At 47.7% G+C, this 18,829-nt stretch overlaps 1 protein-coding gene across 14 annotated transcripts in view; it reads left to right on the top strand.

The window, feature by feature from the left end:
* The window catches only part of ZNF618 (zinc finger protein 618), a 43,287-nt gene that overhangs the window by 18,369 nt on the left and 6,089 nt on the right, over positions 1-18,829 (top strand). Inside the window, exons 2-14 of one of the 14 annotated variants that reach the window (XM_087918768.1) lie at positions 2,524-2,594; positions 3,966-4,228; positions 7,312-7,389; positions 8,369-8,407; positions 9,102-9,242; positions 9,339-9,428; positions 11,170-11,274; positions 12,532-12,621; positions 13,881-14,075; positions 15,127-15,207; positions 16,558-16,602; positions 16,788-16,865; positions 18,070-18,171. In XM_087918768.1, coding sequence (XP_087774894.1) covers positions 2,524-2,594; positions 3,966-4,228; positions 7,312-7,389; positions 8,369-8,407; positions 9,102-9,242; positions 9,339-9,428; positions 11,170-11,274; positions 12,532-12,621; positions 13,881-14,075; positions 15,127-15,207; positions 16,558-16,602; positions 16,788-16,865; positions 18,070-18,171 — 1,378 coding nt within the window. Of the gene's footprint in view, positions 1-2,523; positions 2,595-3,965; positions 4,229-7,311; positions 7,390-8,368; positions 8,408-9,101; positions 9,243-9,338; positions 9,429-11,169; positions 11,275-12,531; positions 12,622-13,880; positions 14,076-15,123; positions 15,208-16,557; positions 16,603-16,787; positions 16,866-18,069; positions 18,172-18,829 lie in introns of all 14 variants that reach the window. The other 13 variants (XM_087918767.1, XM_087918769.1, XM_087918770.1 and 10 more) reach the window with 13 other exon arrangements.

The following is an 18,829-nucleotide window of genomic DNA, read 5'->3' as shown; positions in this document are numbered from 1 at the left end:
CACCCAGCTTTCAATTTATCGCCCTAAGGCTGCCCATAGATAGCGTCCATTCCCCTACATTGTTCTGAAAAAAAAAAATATAATTGTATAAGACAGCTTAGCTTCTATCCTCCTCCTCTCTAGAATTTTTAATTTCAGCTGTTTCTGCTTGGATTTATTTCCAATATTCCTGCTTGGCTTTTCAATTTCCTCAGTTATTAAATTTTAATTCAGTGCATTAGCATTTAAATTAAAAAGGGGGTTATTTTATTGAACGTCCTTTCCCTGCAACCTCTGAAATGGCCTGTTTCTGCCATAGATGTATTTCACCCCCCCACCACCACCACCCCATCCCCGAAATGCAGCCAATCTCTTCTAAATGCACATTTGTGCAAATTTATGGGGGGAGGGGAAGAGTCCAAGGTTTGAAAGAATGCTGTTATCGAGGAGAGCCTTTTTGCAGATTTTTTTTTTTAAAATAAAAAAAAAGAAATTGGTAATTTCATAATTTTTATTATTAAAAAGGCAGGGGGAAATTTAAATTACAAGGATTTCAAACCACAGTTTTGTTAAGAGAGGTTGGATTTAAGGAAGCGTTTGGACTGTTGGAATTCCAAGGAATATTCGCAATTTGGCTGGGGAAGGGACGACAACAACACGACCAATGATTCCTGCCGATCATTGTTGATGCATTCACAGACTTCTGCTTTTAATGGGACGTCTGCTTTCATATATAAATTATACCGCTCCAGAAACACTGAAATTTTTCTGCGCAGAAATTTTTTCCTTCTGACAAGGTTTTCTGTTTTCCATTTTGTCCAGATGGTTCTGTGGCGATGGGGGGTGGGTGCAGGGGGGGTAGGATGGAGCGTGGTGCTCTGGAAGAGATCAGAGGCTACCAGGGAAGTTGTGTGATTGCCCCTGTGAAGGTCTCTGTTGTGATTCGACAGCAGCCTGTGCGGATGGCAGCGGAATCGGACAGCGGGGAAGAAAGGGGACCAGTCAGGGAATCTGGAGAGGACTTGGACGAGGGTCCTGCGTTTGATGCAGAGATCGGGTCAGAGCCATCTGGGAGTGGTGTGCTGACTCTGGAGCCTCTGGAGTCTGGCAGCAGCGAGGCAGAGGACCCAGGGGAGCCTGTTCCCAGTGTGCGTATGCGCAGAACTGCTAGAAGGCGAGAGCAGCTGAAAAGGGGGCGACTCGGGAGTAAGGCTGGGAGGTGATTGCCCCTCCCATAAGGGATAAAAGTCAGACCAAGATGACGAAACCTTTGCAGGAAGCAACGTCGTTCGTTCGGTTCAGATTCATTCTTGAAGCTCTTTATACTTCGGTTGGTTCTTGCTCTAGTTTATTTGACCCTTCTGTTATTGGCAGCACTTCATAGGAACGAAAGGTGGGTGCTTATCTTGAGGAACTGTTTGAGATTCATTACCGGCTGGGAATGAACATAATTCCCAGCGTTGCACTGAAATAAGACTTATTTTTTAAAACAAGCGTGTGCATAATTACGGTCCCAGAAGCCTTGGTCAGAACCTATGCCTGAATGCAGGAATCACATCAAAACTAGATAAGGGGCATTTCTTGCTCTTCGGAAGTCAGCCAGAGATGTGTGTGTGTGTGTGTGTGTGTGTGTGTGTGTGTGAAAGGCTGGGGGAAGGCTGCCTGTACATTCTCTCTTTCCCCAACTGCTCCTCTCTCCCTGGAGCTGGGCATTGCCTCCCTTTTAGGCAGCCCAATTGGATCACTTCCCTCTGTTGACCCAGAAGGAACCTGGCTCTTCCTCCTTTCCTCCCTGCCCTACAACAGGAGCAGAAATGGGGGCGCGAGGAGTGGGGCAGCGCATACTCTTTTTATCAGGTACTCTCCCTACTGGATCCTTCTCCTTTTCCTCTTGGGGAAAGCCATCCGCCTGCGGAAAGCGGTCGGAAAAAAGAGGTGGAAAGGAAATAAAAGGAAACAGCCCAAGGTTAATCCGTGGAACTCACTGGCACAAGATGCAGTGATGACCGCAAGCTTGGATGGATTGAAAAGACTGGGAAGACGATTGGATAAATGTGGGATAAGCTTTTAGCTTGGAGACTCAGCGAAAAAGAAAAAGAAATTGAAAGGAAGGAAGATCAAAGAAGGAGAATAGAAAAAGGAGGAGGGGAAGGAAGGAAGGAAGGTCAAAGAAAAGGAGAATAGAAAAAGAAAAAAGGAAGAAAGATTGGAGTAAAGAGGAAAATAGATAAAGGAAAGAAGGAAGGGAGGGAGGGAGGGAGGAGATAGATGAATAGATAGGTAGAGATAGGAAGGAAGGAAGGCCTGTGTTCCTGAGCAGGTGGATTTTCCTAGTATCTGACCTTTTTTAAAAAAAGGGTTTCCTTGAGACTCTGGGGACTGTGTTACGGAAGGTCGCTATTTTGGGAGGGAATGGAGATTAATTCATGTTCTCTCTTAATTGTCTGTGATGTGCGCTTTGGGCTTCATTGCATTATTCCAAGCTCCTTATTTTGGCCGCTTCTCCAGACCTCTGACCTTCCTCTCTGGCTGCTCCCGTTCTAGGTGGAGGGCGGCAGCAACGGCAGCGGCGGCAGCAGCGGCGGCAATGTTGGGACGAGAGCCTCTGTGGGCAGGTAAGTCCACCTTGGGGCCCACCGGGCAACTTCAGTGCTCCTGGCCAGGCCTCCGTTGCTTTTGGAGAGGCGGGAGTTGCCCTTCGCCATCGGCTGGGCTTCGGTCCGGCTGATCTGCTCTAGATGGAGCTGGTGAGCTGTGCCAGGCCTGTTGGCTTCTCTGGGGGGAAGCTCGGTCCCCCTCCCTATCCCTCCATGGGGTGGGAGTCCTCTCTAAATCAAAGGACCTTATCCTGTCCCAAACACGACTGGAAAAAAAAAGGGGGGGTTTTCTGTTCAGAAGAAAAAGTTTAAAAGATTTGTTTCTGCCTCCCTGATGGATCCTTCCTGTTTGCTACTTCTTCCCCACTTTATAGTATCTTTTGTCTCTTTCGGGGTCTGAAGGGAATGGGGTGGAGGAGAGAACTTGCCAATTGTTTGCTTTTAGGGACCCAAATAATATTTTTGTGGCTATTCTGTGCCCACCTGGATGTTTTTCCAACTGTTTGCCAATTGCTTTTTGGGCATTCAGCAATATTGTGAGCTGCTTAAGAGGAGAGTTAAATGAATTAAACACTCCTCACAATTTGCAGATAGAAGTAAGCTTCTTCCTTTTCTTTTGGCCCATGGCAATGAATCATGGAAGGTGTGGACCCATCTGAAGGACATGCAAATGTTTTTTAGTTAACCAAATACAGTGGCAAGCCATTTGTTTAGCCTAGAAGACTGTTTTAAAAAAGAAAAACCCCCACATCTGTGGAAGTATTCCACTTATCCATCAATTCAGGGGCTGTTGTGGTTAACTGGCAACAGGTGCGGACGGCTGAGGAGAGCGAGGACTCAGTTGAGGGGCCGGGACCATTAGGGAGTGGACTGCTGCCTTCAGAGATTGTGGGGGCTGGCAGCAGTGATGAGAAGGTTCCCGAGGAGCCTGTGCTAAGTGCACGTGCGCGCAGGGCTGCTCGCAGGAGAGAGCAATTACAACAGCACGGGCGACTCAGGAGTAAGTCTGCAAGGTAATGACCCCTCCTTCAAGAAGATAAAAGCCAGCTGTGAAACTAATCTTCTTTGCAGAAGGCAAAGACGTTTTGAAATTCCAGCCTCGTGGACATTCCAGTATCCTTAGTTTGTATTTGAAGATTCTTATTTTCAAGTTATTTCTTGTCTGTTATCTTTTTGCAAGTCTCGCACAGTTTGGCAAGGCTTGTGTTTATCACAGCTAATTATTTTGTAAAAGCATTACAAGGTTCCTATTCCTTTTGGATTGTGTTTGATTTATTGGAAAAGGGCATGGCTTGGAACACGGGCACGTAAGCCACAAGACCCTCTCTTGGGAAGCTCCAGTCGGCTCTTTGGGCCCTAAAATTCTGGTTTTTTTCCCCCTCACCCAAGAGAGCGCTTGAAGAGGAGCCAGAAAATTATGAAAGGAGAAGGTTGCGACTCAGCCATGCCTCAAGCGTCGCCTAATGAGGATGTGGCAGTAATGACCGAGGTGAAGGTGAAGACGGAAGTGCCCGATGACTATGTTCAAGAGGTGGTCTGGCAGGATGACACAAAAGAGCCCAAGAAGAAAGGCGGCGGGGTAGCCGAGGTGCCTGCAGAAATTTGTGTGGTGATTGGTGGGGTCCGCAACCAGCAGACTCTCGGTAAGCTAGGTCGGTGGTCCATTGGCTTAACCTTTTCTTGCCAGGGACGGGTTGGGGTCCATGGAGGGGGGAGGAGGCTTTTGAGCTTTCTAGTTGTGCTGGCAGGAGGTTGAGGAGGCTCTTGGTTGAGCGTAATTCAGGCAATAAGCATATAAGAAGGGTCTTCAAACTTGGCAAAGTTTTAGACTTGCGGACTTCCAACTCCCAGAATTCCTGAGCTAACATGACTGGAGGAGGAATTCTGGGAGTTGAAGTCCACAAGTCTTAAAGCTATCAAGTTTGAAGACCCTTGCTTTAAGGTCTTATGACAGTCTTTCTCAACGTCAAACCTTCTCAAGAAGTGTCTCAGGGGAATTCTGGGAGTCAAGGTCCATCTTAAACTTGGCCAGGTGGAGAAACACTTGAGACTCTAGCGCAAGGCTCTTCAAACTTGGCAAGTTTAAGTCTTGTGGACTTCGACTCCCAGAATTCCTGAGCTAATATGACCGGAGGAGGAATTCTGGAAGTTGAAGTCCACAAGTCTTAAAGCTGCCAAGTTTGAAGACCCCTGGCATATAAGAAAGAACAGAGCAGGCCCTGCAGGCTGCCTGATTGCTGTTTCCAGGTTGAGAAATTAATCAGTCGGTTGAGATCTAATCTATTAATCGGTTAAATTGTATTGGCTGTTTTTGCCTTAAAATGGTAAGTGGGGAGAAAATACATTTCCTTTCTGTGTAAATCACAGCGGGCATTGTCTCAAAAGAGGCATTCCTCGCTATATGAGAGGAGTTTTGGGGAAACCCGTATGTAATCCTTCAATCTGGGCCAACGGGAACACGTTAGATCAAGGGTCTTCAAACTTGACCAGTTTAAGACTTGTGGACTTCAACACCCATAATTCCTGAGCTAATATGACTAGAGGAGGAATTCTGGGCGTTGAAGTCCACAAGCCTTAAAGTGGTCACGTTTGAAGTCCCCCGCGTTAGAGGTACATAAAACCTTCCACGCTGCAGAAAATAAAAAGTTTTATCTTTTTCACCCGGTTAAGAATCAAGGGAATCTATTCAACACAAGGCAATTCAGGAGCAACAAAGGAGGTGACTCTTAACTAATGGGGAAACTATGGGGGGCAATAACTCCAGCTATGCTGACAAGCAATTAATCTGGGGAACTTTTAAGAAGAAACTAAATCAACTGGTAGCAAGTAGGGGGACCCTTGACAACGGCTGGTCTTAACGGCCTTTAGGCTACCTCATAGGATGATAGCTGGGAACAAGGTTGGGCAGAGCTCTAGATTTCTACTACGCTTCAGTTCAACGATCCTCTAGCATGGAGCCATACGTGGACTTTGGTGGGAGTGGCTTCCTCCTTCAGTAACCGGACAGTTGCAGCCCGAATAAGACCAGCAAGGTTCATGTTTAAATGTGATAATCTAGTGTCCACTGGTTAATTATTTTCACTGTGATGAACTTTCTCCTTAGTTCCAGGTTGCTTCTCTCCTTGATTAGTTTCCTTCTGTTGCTTCTTGTCCTGCCCTCAGGGGCTTTGGAAAATAAGTTGACCCTCCCTCTTCTTTGGAACACTGCTATCATGTCCCCTCTGGTCCTTTTTTTCTCTAGACCAGTGATGGCGAACCTTTTTGTTGTGGTGTGTGGAAAATGTCGGCATCCACAATACAAGGCACCCTGCCCCCAGCCCCCTGCACATGCGCGCACAACACCCTCCCCTTACCCGCACTGTGCATGCATGCACCTCCCAGCTGATTCCCAGCCCATTTGAGGCCGTTTTTACCCTCCCGGAGGCTCGAAAGAAGCCTCTGCAGGCTCGGGAGGCCGAAAAACGGGCCCGTTTAGGCACTTCGGGTATTTCCGGAAGGCCTGTTTTTCGGCCTCCCGAGGCTGCAGAGGCTTCTCTCGAGTCTCTGTGAGAGTGAAAAAGGCCTCAAACAGGCCAAACATCAGCTGGGAGGCACGCGCATGCGGAGTGCGGGTAAGTTTGGCTGGGGCTCGCGTGCCCGCACAAATGGCTCTGTATGCCACAGGTTCGCCATCACGGCTCTAGACTTAAGATCGAAGCTTTGCAGATGTGGTGGTGGTGAATAGAGCCCCTCCTTGCCCCTGTCCCGGCTGCCCTTTCTAGCATTTGCTACTCTGTGGTCTATTCCAGTGGAGGCAGTTACGGCCATGCGTGGTGAGGATGGCTTGGGTGAGAGAGGAGCCTCGCCGTGGCGGGTTTTCCTTTGATGCTTCAGCACAAACAGAATCTCTTCTGATTGCTCGGCCACTCTGGTCCTAGCAGCTGCCTCTACTTTTGTGGCATGTCAGCAACTGTACCTGGCCAAGGAGGAGGGAGATTGTGACGACCCAGAGTGTAACACAAACGCAACCAACTCCAAAACGTAAATAAATGTCCTTTAATGCCTCCAACTTGGCCCCACTGTTCAATAATTCTCAGTTGGAGATAAAACGTACTCAGAAATAGTCTTCAAAAGAAAGCAATACAGTCCGAACTTAATGAGCAGATAGAGGTGAAATAAAAAAACCAAAACAAACTACACTGAAGGAATTTCCACAACGCACCAGGATAAGTAATTACCAACTTCAAGGAGATAACAAGGCACAGTCTGTTGGAAGGACACCCCAACCAAGATAACTTCAGCCCAAAATAACAGACGCTTTGCTTTTGGCAACGCTGTGTTGTAATCGTCTCTTTTATATACTAGTCTCCCCAGCGGCAACCAATGAGGGGGATCATGGCCGCTTCCTCTCTCGTAAGCCAAGTTGTTTCCTTCTCCGTTCCTCCCTGCATGTCCTAGGATGAAGAGGGGATGAGCCTGGTTCTTCCTCTGACTGCCCAGCCGGCCTCTGCCCTTCCCCAGCCTCCTCCACAACCTCTGGAGCCACACTTCCACTCCCTGTCGGCTGTTCCTCCTCTCCCTCAGAATCCGACTCTAACAAGGGCATGACAGAGATGGTACTTAATATTACGAATTTCACCCAAGCTCCGTCCCTTTAAATATGATTTAGGTTTGAGTGATCTAGTAGAGAGTTCTATCTGCCTCTGTTTACAGCTGCCCTAATCGTTCCGGTGTGGTTCTTTTTTCTTTCTTTCAGGGTCGTATGAGTGTGGAATATGTGGAAAGAAATATAAGTACTACAATTGTTTCCAGACCCACGTTCGAGCACACAGAGGTATTGATCTCTTGTGCACTCCTGAGGGGTTCTGGGAGTAGTTAAGAAAGGCGGGTGGGGAAGAAATGGGTTCTGTGATACTGTTTGCATCCACAAACGGGGTTTCCCAGGATTTTGACCAATCATGTCTGTGCTCGAATGGCACGGCCAGTTTGATATCTTGAGGCAGATCGCAGAAATAGGCCCCGTATTATTGAATCTGGCATGCGTTTAGAATACTGAACAAAACAACCGGGGTGTGTGTGTGTGTGTGGAAAGTGGGGAGGAGGAAATAAAATGCTGGTCATAGCAGAAAAGCCCCACCTCATTGGTTGCGTGGCAGTCTTAAGGTAGAAGACACAAGGGAGCTTTAATTAAATTAGCCATACATTTGTACGTTCATGGAGAGGTTTAAATTGCATCCCAGTGCTGCAAAGAACAAGCTACCAGAATTGCAGCTGCTCCCACCCCCCGGTCCACTAGTATAAACCCTCCAGCCCTAAAGGGGGGTGGGGGATGCGTATAGCCCCTTTGATGGGTGAGGCCTTCTCCCTTCAGGCCTCTCATCTGCCTGGGTTCCCTTCTCTTGGCCGCCTGCTTCTCTGCAGAAGATTAAACGCCCGCCCCAAATCGCGAAGTTAAAATAATTGCAACGAGACGCTGCCACTTGTCACGCGCCAAAATCTCCAACCGGTGTCACGGATTTAACCTGGCCTCTTGGGTGCAGTGATTCCACCTTTTCTTTTGGTTCTGCTGATCACGAAGGGGAGGGGAATTTGGATGGCCACCGGTTGCCCCCTTGCAAAACCGTACCGGCAAGCGAGGGGTTCTGCCTGAGATGAGGGTCTTCAGGCTATCTGGTCTCAAACAGACACGTTTCTTTGGCATCAGATCTGGGAAGGAGAGGCCTTTTCGACCTCACGCCTGTAAACAGAGACGTGGATGGGAGGGTGCTTATTCCTGGGCATGCATTCTCAATGCGGTTCTTCTCTTCGCCTAGACACAGAAGCGGCATCAGGCGAAGGAGCCTCTCCTGGGAGTAAGTATCGACACGCTCCTTGAATAGTGTGGAGTGATGCTTTGCGAACAAAAGGTCTCCCCCACCGCCCCCCGTTCCCAGTTCCAGGTTACTGAGAGAGGAGAGGGAAGTCCTCTTTGTGCCCAAGACCCCAGAGCGCTGCTGCCAGTCAGGGCCCAGAGGTTTGGCATGGTGGACCCAAAGCTGACCTGAAGCCAAGGGGGTCAGCTGTCGCCACGCGGTTGCAAAAGAAGCCTTGTGCAGCCAGTGGGGAACACACACACACACGCTTGCCAGTTGTCCAGTGTGAAACGCAGCTGCTGTGTTGTGGTGCCACGTGCAGGCGAAGAAGAGGCTCCATCGTTTGGCGACTTTTTAAATCTTGTTTTGCTCCCACGCTGATCTTCTCTTCCACCCCTTAACTCTCTTTGCTCTGTATTTATTTATTTACTTGCCAAGTTGTTTTCTGTGTTGGAAAAACGCTCTTGACCAAAGAAGGAAACAACGACCTCGTTTATAATTTGGATTTCGCGAAGGCCGTGGTCTAAGTTTTCTTACTTTGGATCCTCTGATCTGTCTGAATGAGGTTAGGGATCGGGGTGTGTGGTTGTCTCTTATCACTGCATCTCCCCCGCTCCCCCCAAAAGGCATCAAAACAGAAGAAGAAAAATGCTGCTTTCTTTGATTTGGAGCATGATTTTTCTCTTCTCCAAAGTTCCTTGGTGCCAAGAGATGTTGAGTCCCCGAGATGGTCCCATCCGTTGCTCGAGATCACAGCTTTTCAGGGCCTTTGGTGGGGTTGAGGTGTGCGAAGACCAAAGAGCCGCCAGAGGCGAGAGTGTTGTTCGAAAGCCAGGTGCTGGCAGAGGGTCTGTGCAGTGGGGACTCCTCGGGGAAGCCCTGGGTTCTCCTTGGAGCGTCTCGAACATTGTGTGCTCTTTCCTCCCCACAGATAACTTTAGGTACACGTGTGACATTTGTGGGAAGAAGTACAAATACTACAGTTGCTTCCAAGAGCACAGAGACCTGCATGCAGTCGATGGTGAGTGTCAATGTCCGGATTGCTTTGGCGAGGAGAGGACGGTCCTCGTTCGTACCCGATCCTACGCAGGAGCTCACTCAGCCCTCATTCCCACCTTCCAAGCGGAGTTGTAGGAGTCGGGAAACATGGACGGCTAAGCTCAAGCGGCAGCTTTTCAGAACAAGCCAGGATTTCCATTTGGCTTGAATGTAAGGGTTGCTCAAAGAAAGGAATAGAGCTTCCCATCTCCTCCCAAGGAAAGGGGAAAGGGGGCAAGGGGGGGGGGGCAGTGTGAGGACCCAGGGCGGGATACAGAACAAACCCAGTCACAGGAAACAAGGTGAAGCCCCTTTTATTCCTTCACTTTGCTTCTGAGCTCCGAATAGTCTTGGCAGAAGACAAAAAACTCCCACACAAACAGTTACAAGAAGAAGGAAAAAAAAGAAACACAAACCAGGCAAGATAAGGGCTGGAGGACGTCCACAGATAACACACCCTGGGAAGGACACCAAACTCAGAGAGGAACAGTAAACCAGAGCTGTTTCCATGCTTTGTTTCCAGCACTCGCCAGTACGCATGTCCGTCCTCTTATTCAGTTGTCACAGCTGCAGCCCATGAAGAGGATCAAGGCCCTCCCCTCCCAAGTAGACCACGTCTCTCCCTTATCCTCTCCTCCCTGCATGCCCTAGGATGGAGAAGGGATGGGCCTGGCTCCTATGACTGCCCAGCCGGCCTCTGCCCTTCCCCAGCCTCCTCCACAACCACCGGAGCCATACTTCCACTCCCTGTCGGCTGTTCCTCCTCTCCCTCAGAGTCAGTCTCCACCACGGGCATGGCAGGCAGGCCGGATGTCTTTAGCTCTTGCTTAAAACTCTTTGCCAGGTTGATGGAAAGAACCTGGGTAGGGGAGCTCTTGTGCAGGGCTGTTGACACCATTGTGGTGATGCAAAAAATAATAATAAATGAAATCCAAGGGACACCATTAGAATGTGGTGGTGGTTGTGTGTGTTTATCTACATGTACCCAGCTAGTTTAGAGGCATAACACCATACAGTTTTTGGCAGTAAAGTTGCAGCCAATAGAAACTTCATGGCTAAATGATTCCAACCCTTTAAGAAGGCTTTGACGGATGAGCATTCGGGTGAATGCTCCACAGATCGAGGAGCGATCAGGCTGGAATTCCTGCTTTGTTGCAATTTTGAAGCACCCGTGGGCGTGTGCAGAGATCAGTCCGTTCAGTTGAGAGAAGGAGAGTATTGGGGCATCTTGGTATAGGCATCTTGTAAGAATGACTGCAGTTCTTTGCAATCGTCACACCTTAAAAGGACATCATTAGTGCAAATTTTATATTTTGAGTTGGAATTAGGCAGGTTGTAATGAATCCCTTTGATCGGCAGATTATTAAGAAAAATACGACCAGTAAAAAAATACCGATGCGTGTGTAAAATGTATGTTAAACCTATATAAATCATCATCAACAAAAGTACGTTGGTCCTTTTTCTTGTTCTTTTTGATTATACTCTGTCCGGTGTTTTCTTGCCCAAGTTTTCAAAAAGTTTTTTTTATTTATTTATAAAAAGCTTCAAACAGGAGGCAGCTAAAATGCTGCTTGGGTTGACTTTATCAAGCTTCTTACTCTCTTGTGGCCAATTCTGCTGAAGGCAAGAGTGACCCATCCGTGGCAGCGGATGAGAGCCGGGGGCCCGAGGGAGGCCTTTCCACGTGCCCCGATCAGCTCTCTCCTCCTTCTCTCCTCTTGCAGACCCCTACGACCAAGCAATGATTGCCAAGGAGGAGGTGAAAGAAGAGGACCCTGAGCCCTTTCAGAAGATTGGTCCAAGTACGATTGACCAAGTTTGCAACTTAAGTAATTAACCGGCTTTCATGGTCTCAGAGCTGAGGTTACAGGGCCAAGCCAGGGATGGAGTGGTCCTCACAGAGGCAGGGAGCTCTCATTTATTTGTACCACAGAAAGAGCACGTGCTTTGCCTGTGCGGCTCTCTTCCTTTTGGCATGGCTGGTGATAGACTGGAAAAATCTTCCTCAGATGCATCTTTCGCAGGGGTTTGGTTGTAGGAGCACCAGTAGCTAGGTTTTTCCAAGGTGTAGCAGGCAGAATAACTCTCAGGATGCCCGAAAGCTGCTTGGCATCAGGTCTGCTCATTGGTCCATCTGCCCCACGACTATCGGCACTGACTGGCTCTAGGGCTCTGGACATCCATTCCCAAGCCCTCCCCTGGAAATGCAGGGGGTGAACCTAGACCTTTTGCACGCAAAGCAACAGCTCGAACTCAGGACTGCGGCCGTTCGTCAGGAGACAGGCAACCTGCTTGCAAATAGCACTCCTGCGTAAACAGAAAACGAATCTTCCCCGATTTGACGTAGAGAAGAAACAAACACGATTGATTTGGGGAATTATAAAAAAAATATTCGTTGCTTTAATGTTACACGCTTTTATAAGCATCTAGTTAAAACAACCCAATTTGTCCAAAATATTTAGATGTAAAATACTTCATTGGCAAGGAGAAGGAATTAAGTGCATGTTATTTATTTTAGTGATTATATTCAGACATGTGCAAAACATTCCACTTGCCTTTCTCATGGCTTAATTTTAGAATTCACAAAGAGCTCTTCATTAAAAGGGAAGATATTGTCTAACTATCGTCCTCTGGGATAAGAAAAAAAGTCAATTACAATTTTGCAGTGTTCTAATTTGATTGCTGCTTCATCCGTTGTTACGTTACCATTTTTTCCTCCAGAACGGGGAAAATGGGGGCGGGGGGAAGCGATATTAAAACTAAAAATTGATCTTAAGACGATAACTACCCCCCGTAGTCACTGTTGAGAGAGCGACTTGACCTTTGCTGTCTGCGAGGGTTTACACAGCCCACTCCCAAATTCAACTTTTTTGCAAAAGGAAGAATTGCCTCTGTAAGCAGAGTTGGGGAAAAAAACAAAGGAAACAGTTACCACGAAGGGACCCCCACCCCCTTGGTCAAGAAAAGTTGGAACCTGTAGGAAATGTCCACCCTGCTATGCTATGAGATCCATATTTGGGTCATAAACATTTTTGAGGAAAAAAACCTTTTCTACCGTCCAAAAATTGTTCTCTGTCGCTTTGCAGAAACGGGCAATTATACCTGTGAATTCTGTGGCAAGCAGTATAAGTACTACACCCCCTACCAGGAACACGTGGCCCTCCATGCACCAATCAGTGAGTATCTCTACCTGTGACACGAAAGCCGGGGATCCGGGATTTCCAGGCCAACCGCACAACCAAAGTGATTACGAGGGACAGACCCTCATATCTCCCTGATGATAGCTGCACTTTGGAGGGGATATACTTTGTTCGTATTTCAGTGCAAATATTCAGGCCGGATTGCCTGTAATTGTTGATACTATTATTCTATAAATAAAATGTAACACCTGTATTTTGCATCTTACACGTTTTTGATAATGTTGGTTTTTCAGCTGGACCCCTCAGCTGCTTACGTAGCTGTTTCTCTCAGTCAGTTGAAATATTCAAAAGCATGGGAACTGCTTAGTGGTTTCAGCCCTCCATTTCCAAGGCCCCATTCTCCTCTAGTCAAGTGGGGGAGGCTGACCGCCTCTGTCGTCCACGAAGGCAACCCGGGCTCCTTTGCCCTCAGAATCAGACTCGGCCCTCCTCCTCAGTTAAAGCCTGCTAGGACTTTGCTCCCGGTTGAAAGCCCCAGAAGTAGGATAGGAAAGCCTCCTTCAGCTCAAGCGTCTAACCCTTATTGCCCCAGGCAGCACGCCATCCCCAAACAAGCCACCGCCACCCCCATTTTCAGTCCGTTGAGGTGGTGGTCATCATCTCCTCCCCATGGAAGCAAATTCTGCAGGCTAACGTTGACTTCCTGAGGGAAACGTCCTTTGTTTTGAGAGGCCGTCTTCCCCTTCGTGCCTCCATCCTTTTCTGGCCTGAATAGCTCCAGCCTTGTAACCTGTGGGCTTTGTGGGGTGAGCGTGGCCTGTATAGCTTCTTAGCGGGATCGGTGTCAAATCCAATGCATCCTTTGGTCTTCTTAGACTGCAGAGAAGATTGCTTGTAGCCTCCCAGAGTCATCTTTATCAGGGACATGGACAGCATATAAATGTTATCAATAAATAGTCATTTGTCCTGACTGAGGCTGACTTGGTAGAGTTTATTGTACCAAGAAGTTACTTGTCCAAGCCATTGGCGGTGGAATTCTGGAGGTCAGATAACGGATAAGGAAGGTCTGCGGGTGACACGAGAGCTGACTGAAAATTGGAGAAGCCAGAAATTCAAACCACTTGGGTTATGCTTGAAGGAAGGGGAGGGGGCCCCTGCAGTGGGACCCCGTTTCCTAAAGGCTTGGAGTAGGGGGAGGATGCACTTCTTGCAGAGAGGGGGAAGCGCCCCGCAAGAGGCAGGTTCTGGCCACCGACTTGTCTATCCCGGCGCTAGTTTTGAATATTCCTATCCAGAGTACTCTCGATCTCCACTCTTCGTGGCTGTGAAGACCCAGGCGAGCCAACCGGGCAAAAAAACACCGACGGCACCCATAATCCGGTGCTCCACCCTCCTCCACCGCACTCCCTCCGGTATCCCACCGGCGGCATCTCCGTCACAGACCTTCCGTGCTCCAAATTCCGGATCCCCAGGAAGCAAGGCCACCACAGGTACAGATCGCGCTTTCTACCATCCCAATGGATTAACCCCCTCCCGCTCACCCACACCCCCCGACTGCCTGTGCGCCCCCCAGGCCCCAAAGTGGTTCCCGGGGAGGGGACCACAGTCCCGAGAAGGCCCGAAGGTCCCATGAGCCGACAGAGAGCCTGCCTGAAAACCTCTTTTCGGAATACAGGCAAAGGATGAGGAGCAGACTGAAGAAAAAGCGTCCTTAAATTGAGTGAGGGCGGTAACATTTTATGGAGTTTATCGCGATCTATCCTTGAAGTTATTTTGATATAAACTTAAGTATTATTTTTATTGGGAGAAAAGGAACAGAATCCTACTGAATTTCCTTTTAGTTTAGTGCTTTGTCCTTTTTAAAAATACAAACAACCTTAGAATTTGCTAAATCTTGAATGCCATTTTTTTTAATGTTCAACTGGAGGCATTTATTGTGGATTATGGAATTTTTTATATGTATATAATTTTTAATGGACTGTTTAGGAAAAGCACTATTGCTCATGTTTAGTATTATTTTAAAAGACCTGTTGACCCTCTGAACTTCTTTGCTACAGGCCAATCCAAAATTGGTGGCATTAACACGCATGAGTGAAATGGTAGATGAAGGAAGAGAGGCCGGACTTACTTATTTTTATTTATTTATTTTATTTGTCAAGCGATTATAAGATAACAGGTATAAGTATAAACATAGTTATGAATACATGAAATGAATACATATAAGGAAAATAAAAAAGAAGCAATAGGACAGGGACGGTAGGCACATTTGTGCGCTTATGCACAAGACCTCTTAGGAAAGGGGTGAGGTCAATAGGAGACAGTCTAAGGTTAAAGTTTTTGGGGTTTGGGGAAGAAACCCCAGAGTCGGGTAGAGGATTCCAGACATTGACCGCTCCGTTGCTGAAGTCGTATTTCCTGCAGTCAAGTTTGGTGCGGTTTACCTTGAGTTTGTTTTCCCCGCCTGAGCAGCAGGCCTGCTTGGGATCAATGCTCACCAGCCCACCCCCCTCTCTGTCTTTCCTTAATTCTCCCACCCAGCAGAAAGCGCTTTTAGCCGAAGAGTGGAAAGCAAGCTGCAAAACAACTTCGAAGAAACCAATAGCAGCTCCCAGAACTCCAGTGGTGAGTACCTGCCCGCCCTTCCCTGGGCACCGTTGCGCAAGGTTGCAAATCTCCCTCCGCCCCCCCGTTTCCCCAGCAAAGCAAAAATCAGGATCTGGATTTTAAAGGGGGCCCAGGGCCACAGGTGAGCAAAGAGGGGCGTTGCCTGGTTCCTTGGTGTTTCTTTCAGCCATGTAAGTCGATGTCCAGGACTTTCCCTCTTTCTCGATCTGGCCAACTGCCGGCTCTGTGGGTTGATTAAACTTGGGTGCTGCCAATTCTCAATGACTCCGTGCAGCTCGCTGTAATCAAAAGAGATTTCAATAAAATCAACACAACATTAAAAAAAATCAAAAGTACTGGCTTAAAATTTAAAAAAAATGGTTGCAAGAGATCCTTAAGGAACAAGTAGAATTGGAACCAGAATTATTCTTGGTAGGGATACTTAAAGAGAAATGTGGGAAAAATATAAAATATATAATATTACACATTTGCCTACTGTCAGTGTTGGAAGCACAATTACATACGTTCAGACGAATTGATTATTCAAAAAATAATGGTGTGTGCTGAGATGGATAAATTAACCCTGATGTTATGAGAAAAAGAGGACTCTGAATATTATAGAATTTGGGAAAAATGGTATGATTGGATTGAATTAAGACAAATGAATGATGGAAGAATTAACGATAAGCAACCCTTAGATTGACATTCGCATAAATTCTATATATTTGTAAATAAGCACAAAATAGAAGTTTATGAGATAGATGTCACATACTGTTAATGTCATATTATGTATATTTTTTGGTTTTTAAAGATATAAAAGACTAATAAAGTTTATTAAAAAAAAGTCAAGATAAAAGACAGCAAAGTAAACGATGTGTAAGCTTTCCTTTGGAGAAAACCTGGGTGAAGGGGTAGGTCTTCAGAGCGCTTCTAAAAAACAGTTAGATTGGGGTTAAATCTAGATCTTGGGGAGAACCTTATTGCAGAGGGCCTGCGGGGGAGACTTCTCAGCAGCTTCGTTGCCCCCCACAGTAGTAAGGATGCTGCCCGTAGCATTAAGCAGAAGACAGTTGACAGCACTTGCATGGCTTGGTAAGGAGGCTGTGTTCCTTCACAATGATTGTGTGACACAGTTGTGCAGTTTGCTGGCCCAAGAGGTGTGGTGTTGCCTTGGTAGACCAAGGCAGCCCAGTACATATCTGCCAAAATAATGACAAATAAATTGGATAAATAAAATAACACCAGTCCCTTTCTAAAGTGTGCCATTCTTGGTGGTTTGGCGGGGCGGATTATTGCTTTTAAGTACCCAGCGTAGTGCTTGCATTCCTCAAGGGGTGACTCTCCCATGTGGCCTCTTTTTTTTTGCAGAAACTGCCAGTCCTCTGGTTTCAAATCCTTTACCACTTTTGCAAAGTAAGTGCAATGGACGCCCATGCTGCGCGCCCAGGGGGTGCATGCATCCAGCCCTTTCTGGATATAGAACTTTGAATTGATTAGTATTCGTTTTGGTCCCATTTTGCACCTTTGTTACCCTGAATATAGTCGACTGCTCACCTGAGCCAAGTCCTCTAACACTCTTTTTGGGGCCTTCCTTTTAGAGCCATACACCTGTGGGGCCTGTGGCATTCAGTTCCAATTCTACAACAACCTCCTTGAACACATGCAGTCTCACGCAAGTAAGTCTCTCGGTTGCTCCAAACGTCTCAAACTCCAGACCCACAGGAAAATTTGCTGGAATAGCCTGTGCCAATGTTGATCTCTCTCTCTCTCTTCTCCGAAAATCTGTTTCCCCTTTCTGCAACCAGGGGCAAAACCCAAGCAGTTCTCCTCTCACCCGGCAGTGTTGCCAACAAGCAGGTGAAGGCCAAGATGCGAAGCCTTTAATAACCTGTTAGACGCTTCCACTTGTGATGGATGGGCATAGTGGAGATTTGATACAAGAGATGACCCTGACTGGTTTTTTTGGAAATGTGCAAGCAATGCAGGAGGTTGCTGGGATGGAAGCTAGGGACTGCATGGTTACCACCTGGCAGCTTTGGGGGAAAATGCCATGTCAAGGGCAGAGCAAGCCTTGAAAACGTCAGGATGCCACCGTTAGTAACATACTGGCATGTGCGGTGGGAACTTGCAGTTGTCCCGTGGCACATTTCTCGTGGACTCCCTTGTCTGGATTTAAATATTGCCATTCTACATGCACAAGTCTTATCTCCATCTTTTGGAGGGGGCGGAAATTGTAGAGGAAAGCCCGTGGCTTGCTTTGGGAACCAAAAGACCACGATAGAGCAAACTGGGAAAGAGAGGTGGGGGGATTTTAGAAAGGCTACTTCCAAAGCAAGCCAATTTGGGTCCTCAAGACAGGCTTATCTGCTCTGTTCCTGCGTGGCACTAAAGTAAAATCGTAATCTGTGTGTGATTGTGGAGGTGCGATGTGAGGATTTCGGTCTTCTTCCCTGCAATGGATCTGCATCTCTCAGGATAATTGTGTGATTTTTCACCAGTGCAGTTTTTTGTGTGTTTTGCCACTATGGTAAAAACTCACCTTTCAAACAAAAGGCAGCAAAAATTATAAGCTCGCCCCTGCTGGAATACGTGACACATGGTGGAGCATGCCTCTGTTGCAGATTTTTTTATTTTTATTTTGCCAAGAGCCACTTTTCCAAGGGAGTATGGCCCCTCCTTGGGGCCATCGTTCCCCTCAGCCAAGGCAGCCTTGCCTTGTGGGAGCTGCCCAGGGAAGCAGAGGGCCTTGACTTCTGCTGGGTTTGGGGAGGGGTTCGCGGTTGTGTGCTTTGGGAGGCCTGCATTGAATCCCCCTCTGCTGCTCCCCGAGGCAGAGTCAGTGCAGTCACTTCCTGTCCTCTGTGCCTCTTTGCCCTTCAGCTGACAACGAGAACAACATTGCCTCAAACCAGCCCAGGTCACCTCCAGCTGTGGGGGAAGAGAAGTGGAAGCTGCAGCCACAGAGGAACAACTCCAACAACAGTATGTGTACTACGGGACAGCCAGTTAGGAGGAGGAGGAGGAGGAGGAGGAGGAGATGGGCCAGCTGGTTTCTGGGGTGCCTTCCCTCCCTCCCTCCCGAGTAGCATCATGCTGCACCCCAAGGAATCTTGATTCTCATGGCCAGGTCTCTTCTTGTCCGCCTTCAACTGCTTCTAGCGTGCCCCCTTCTCCCTGCAGGCCAACTTGGGCCATTTCTCTCTGAAAGTCCTCTGAAGGGAGCATAGAACCTCCCCCTCTTTACCCAAATGATTTCCTCCTCTGCTCCTTGGAGGTCTAGAAGGCCTCAGCTGCTGCCAAGGACGGAGAACAGATTTATTTCTAGACGTTCTGCCCTTTGCCCGGGTTAGCCAGCTGGTGCCCTTGTGGGTGGGTATTGCTCCTTAGCATCTTGAGGCCGGAGTGGGTGGGGTGGGGGGATCATGACGCAGACCGGGAAGCGTCTTAAATGTTCTAGAAGGAGGAAGAAAGTGAATTAAACATCAGGACCTGCAGTATTTGCTCGGATAAAGGACCCCAATTAAGCCAGAATATTTATTGGAAAAAAACAACCGCGTCCTCTCCCATGGAATATTTTCCTTCTTTCATGCCACAGGCAAGAAAAAAAGGCAAGGGAGGCAATCTTTGCTAGTCACAAATA

Source organism: Pseudonaja textilis, unplaced genomic scaffold (genome assembly GCF_049901715.1).
Source record: "Pseudonaja textilis isolate UNSWEBS1 unplaced genomic scaffold, rPseTex1.2 PTEXCTG46, whole genome shotgun sequence".
Taxonomy (NCBI): domain Eukaryota; kingdom Metazoa; phylum Chordata; class Lepidosauria; order Squamata; family Elapidae; genus Pseudonaja; species Pseudonaja textilis.
Note: the sequence above shows the minus strand (reverse complement) of the source record. Positions and strands in the feature narration are given on the sequence as shown.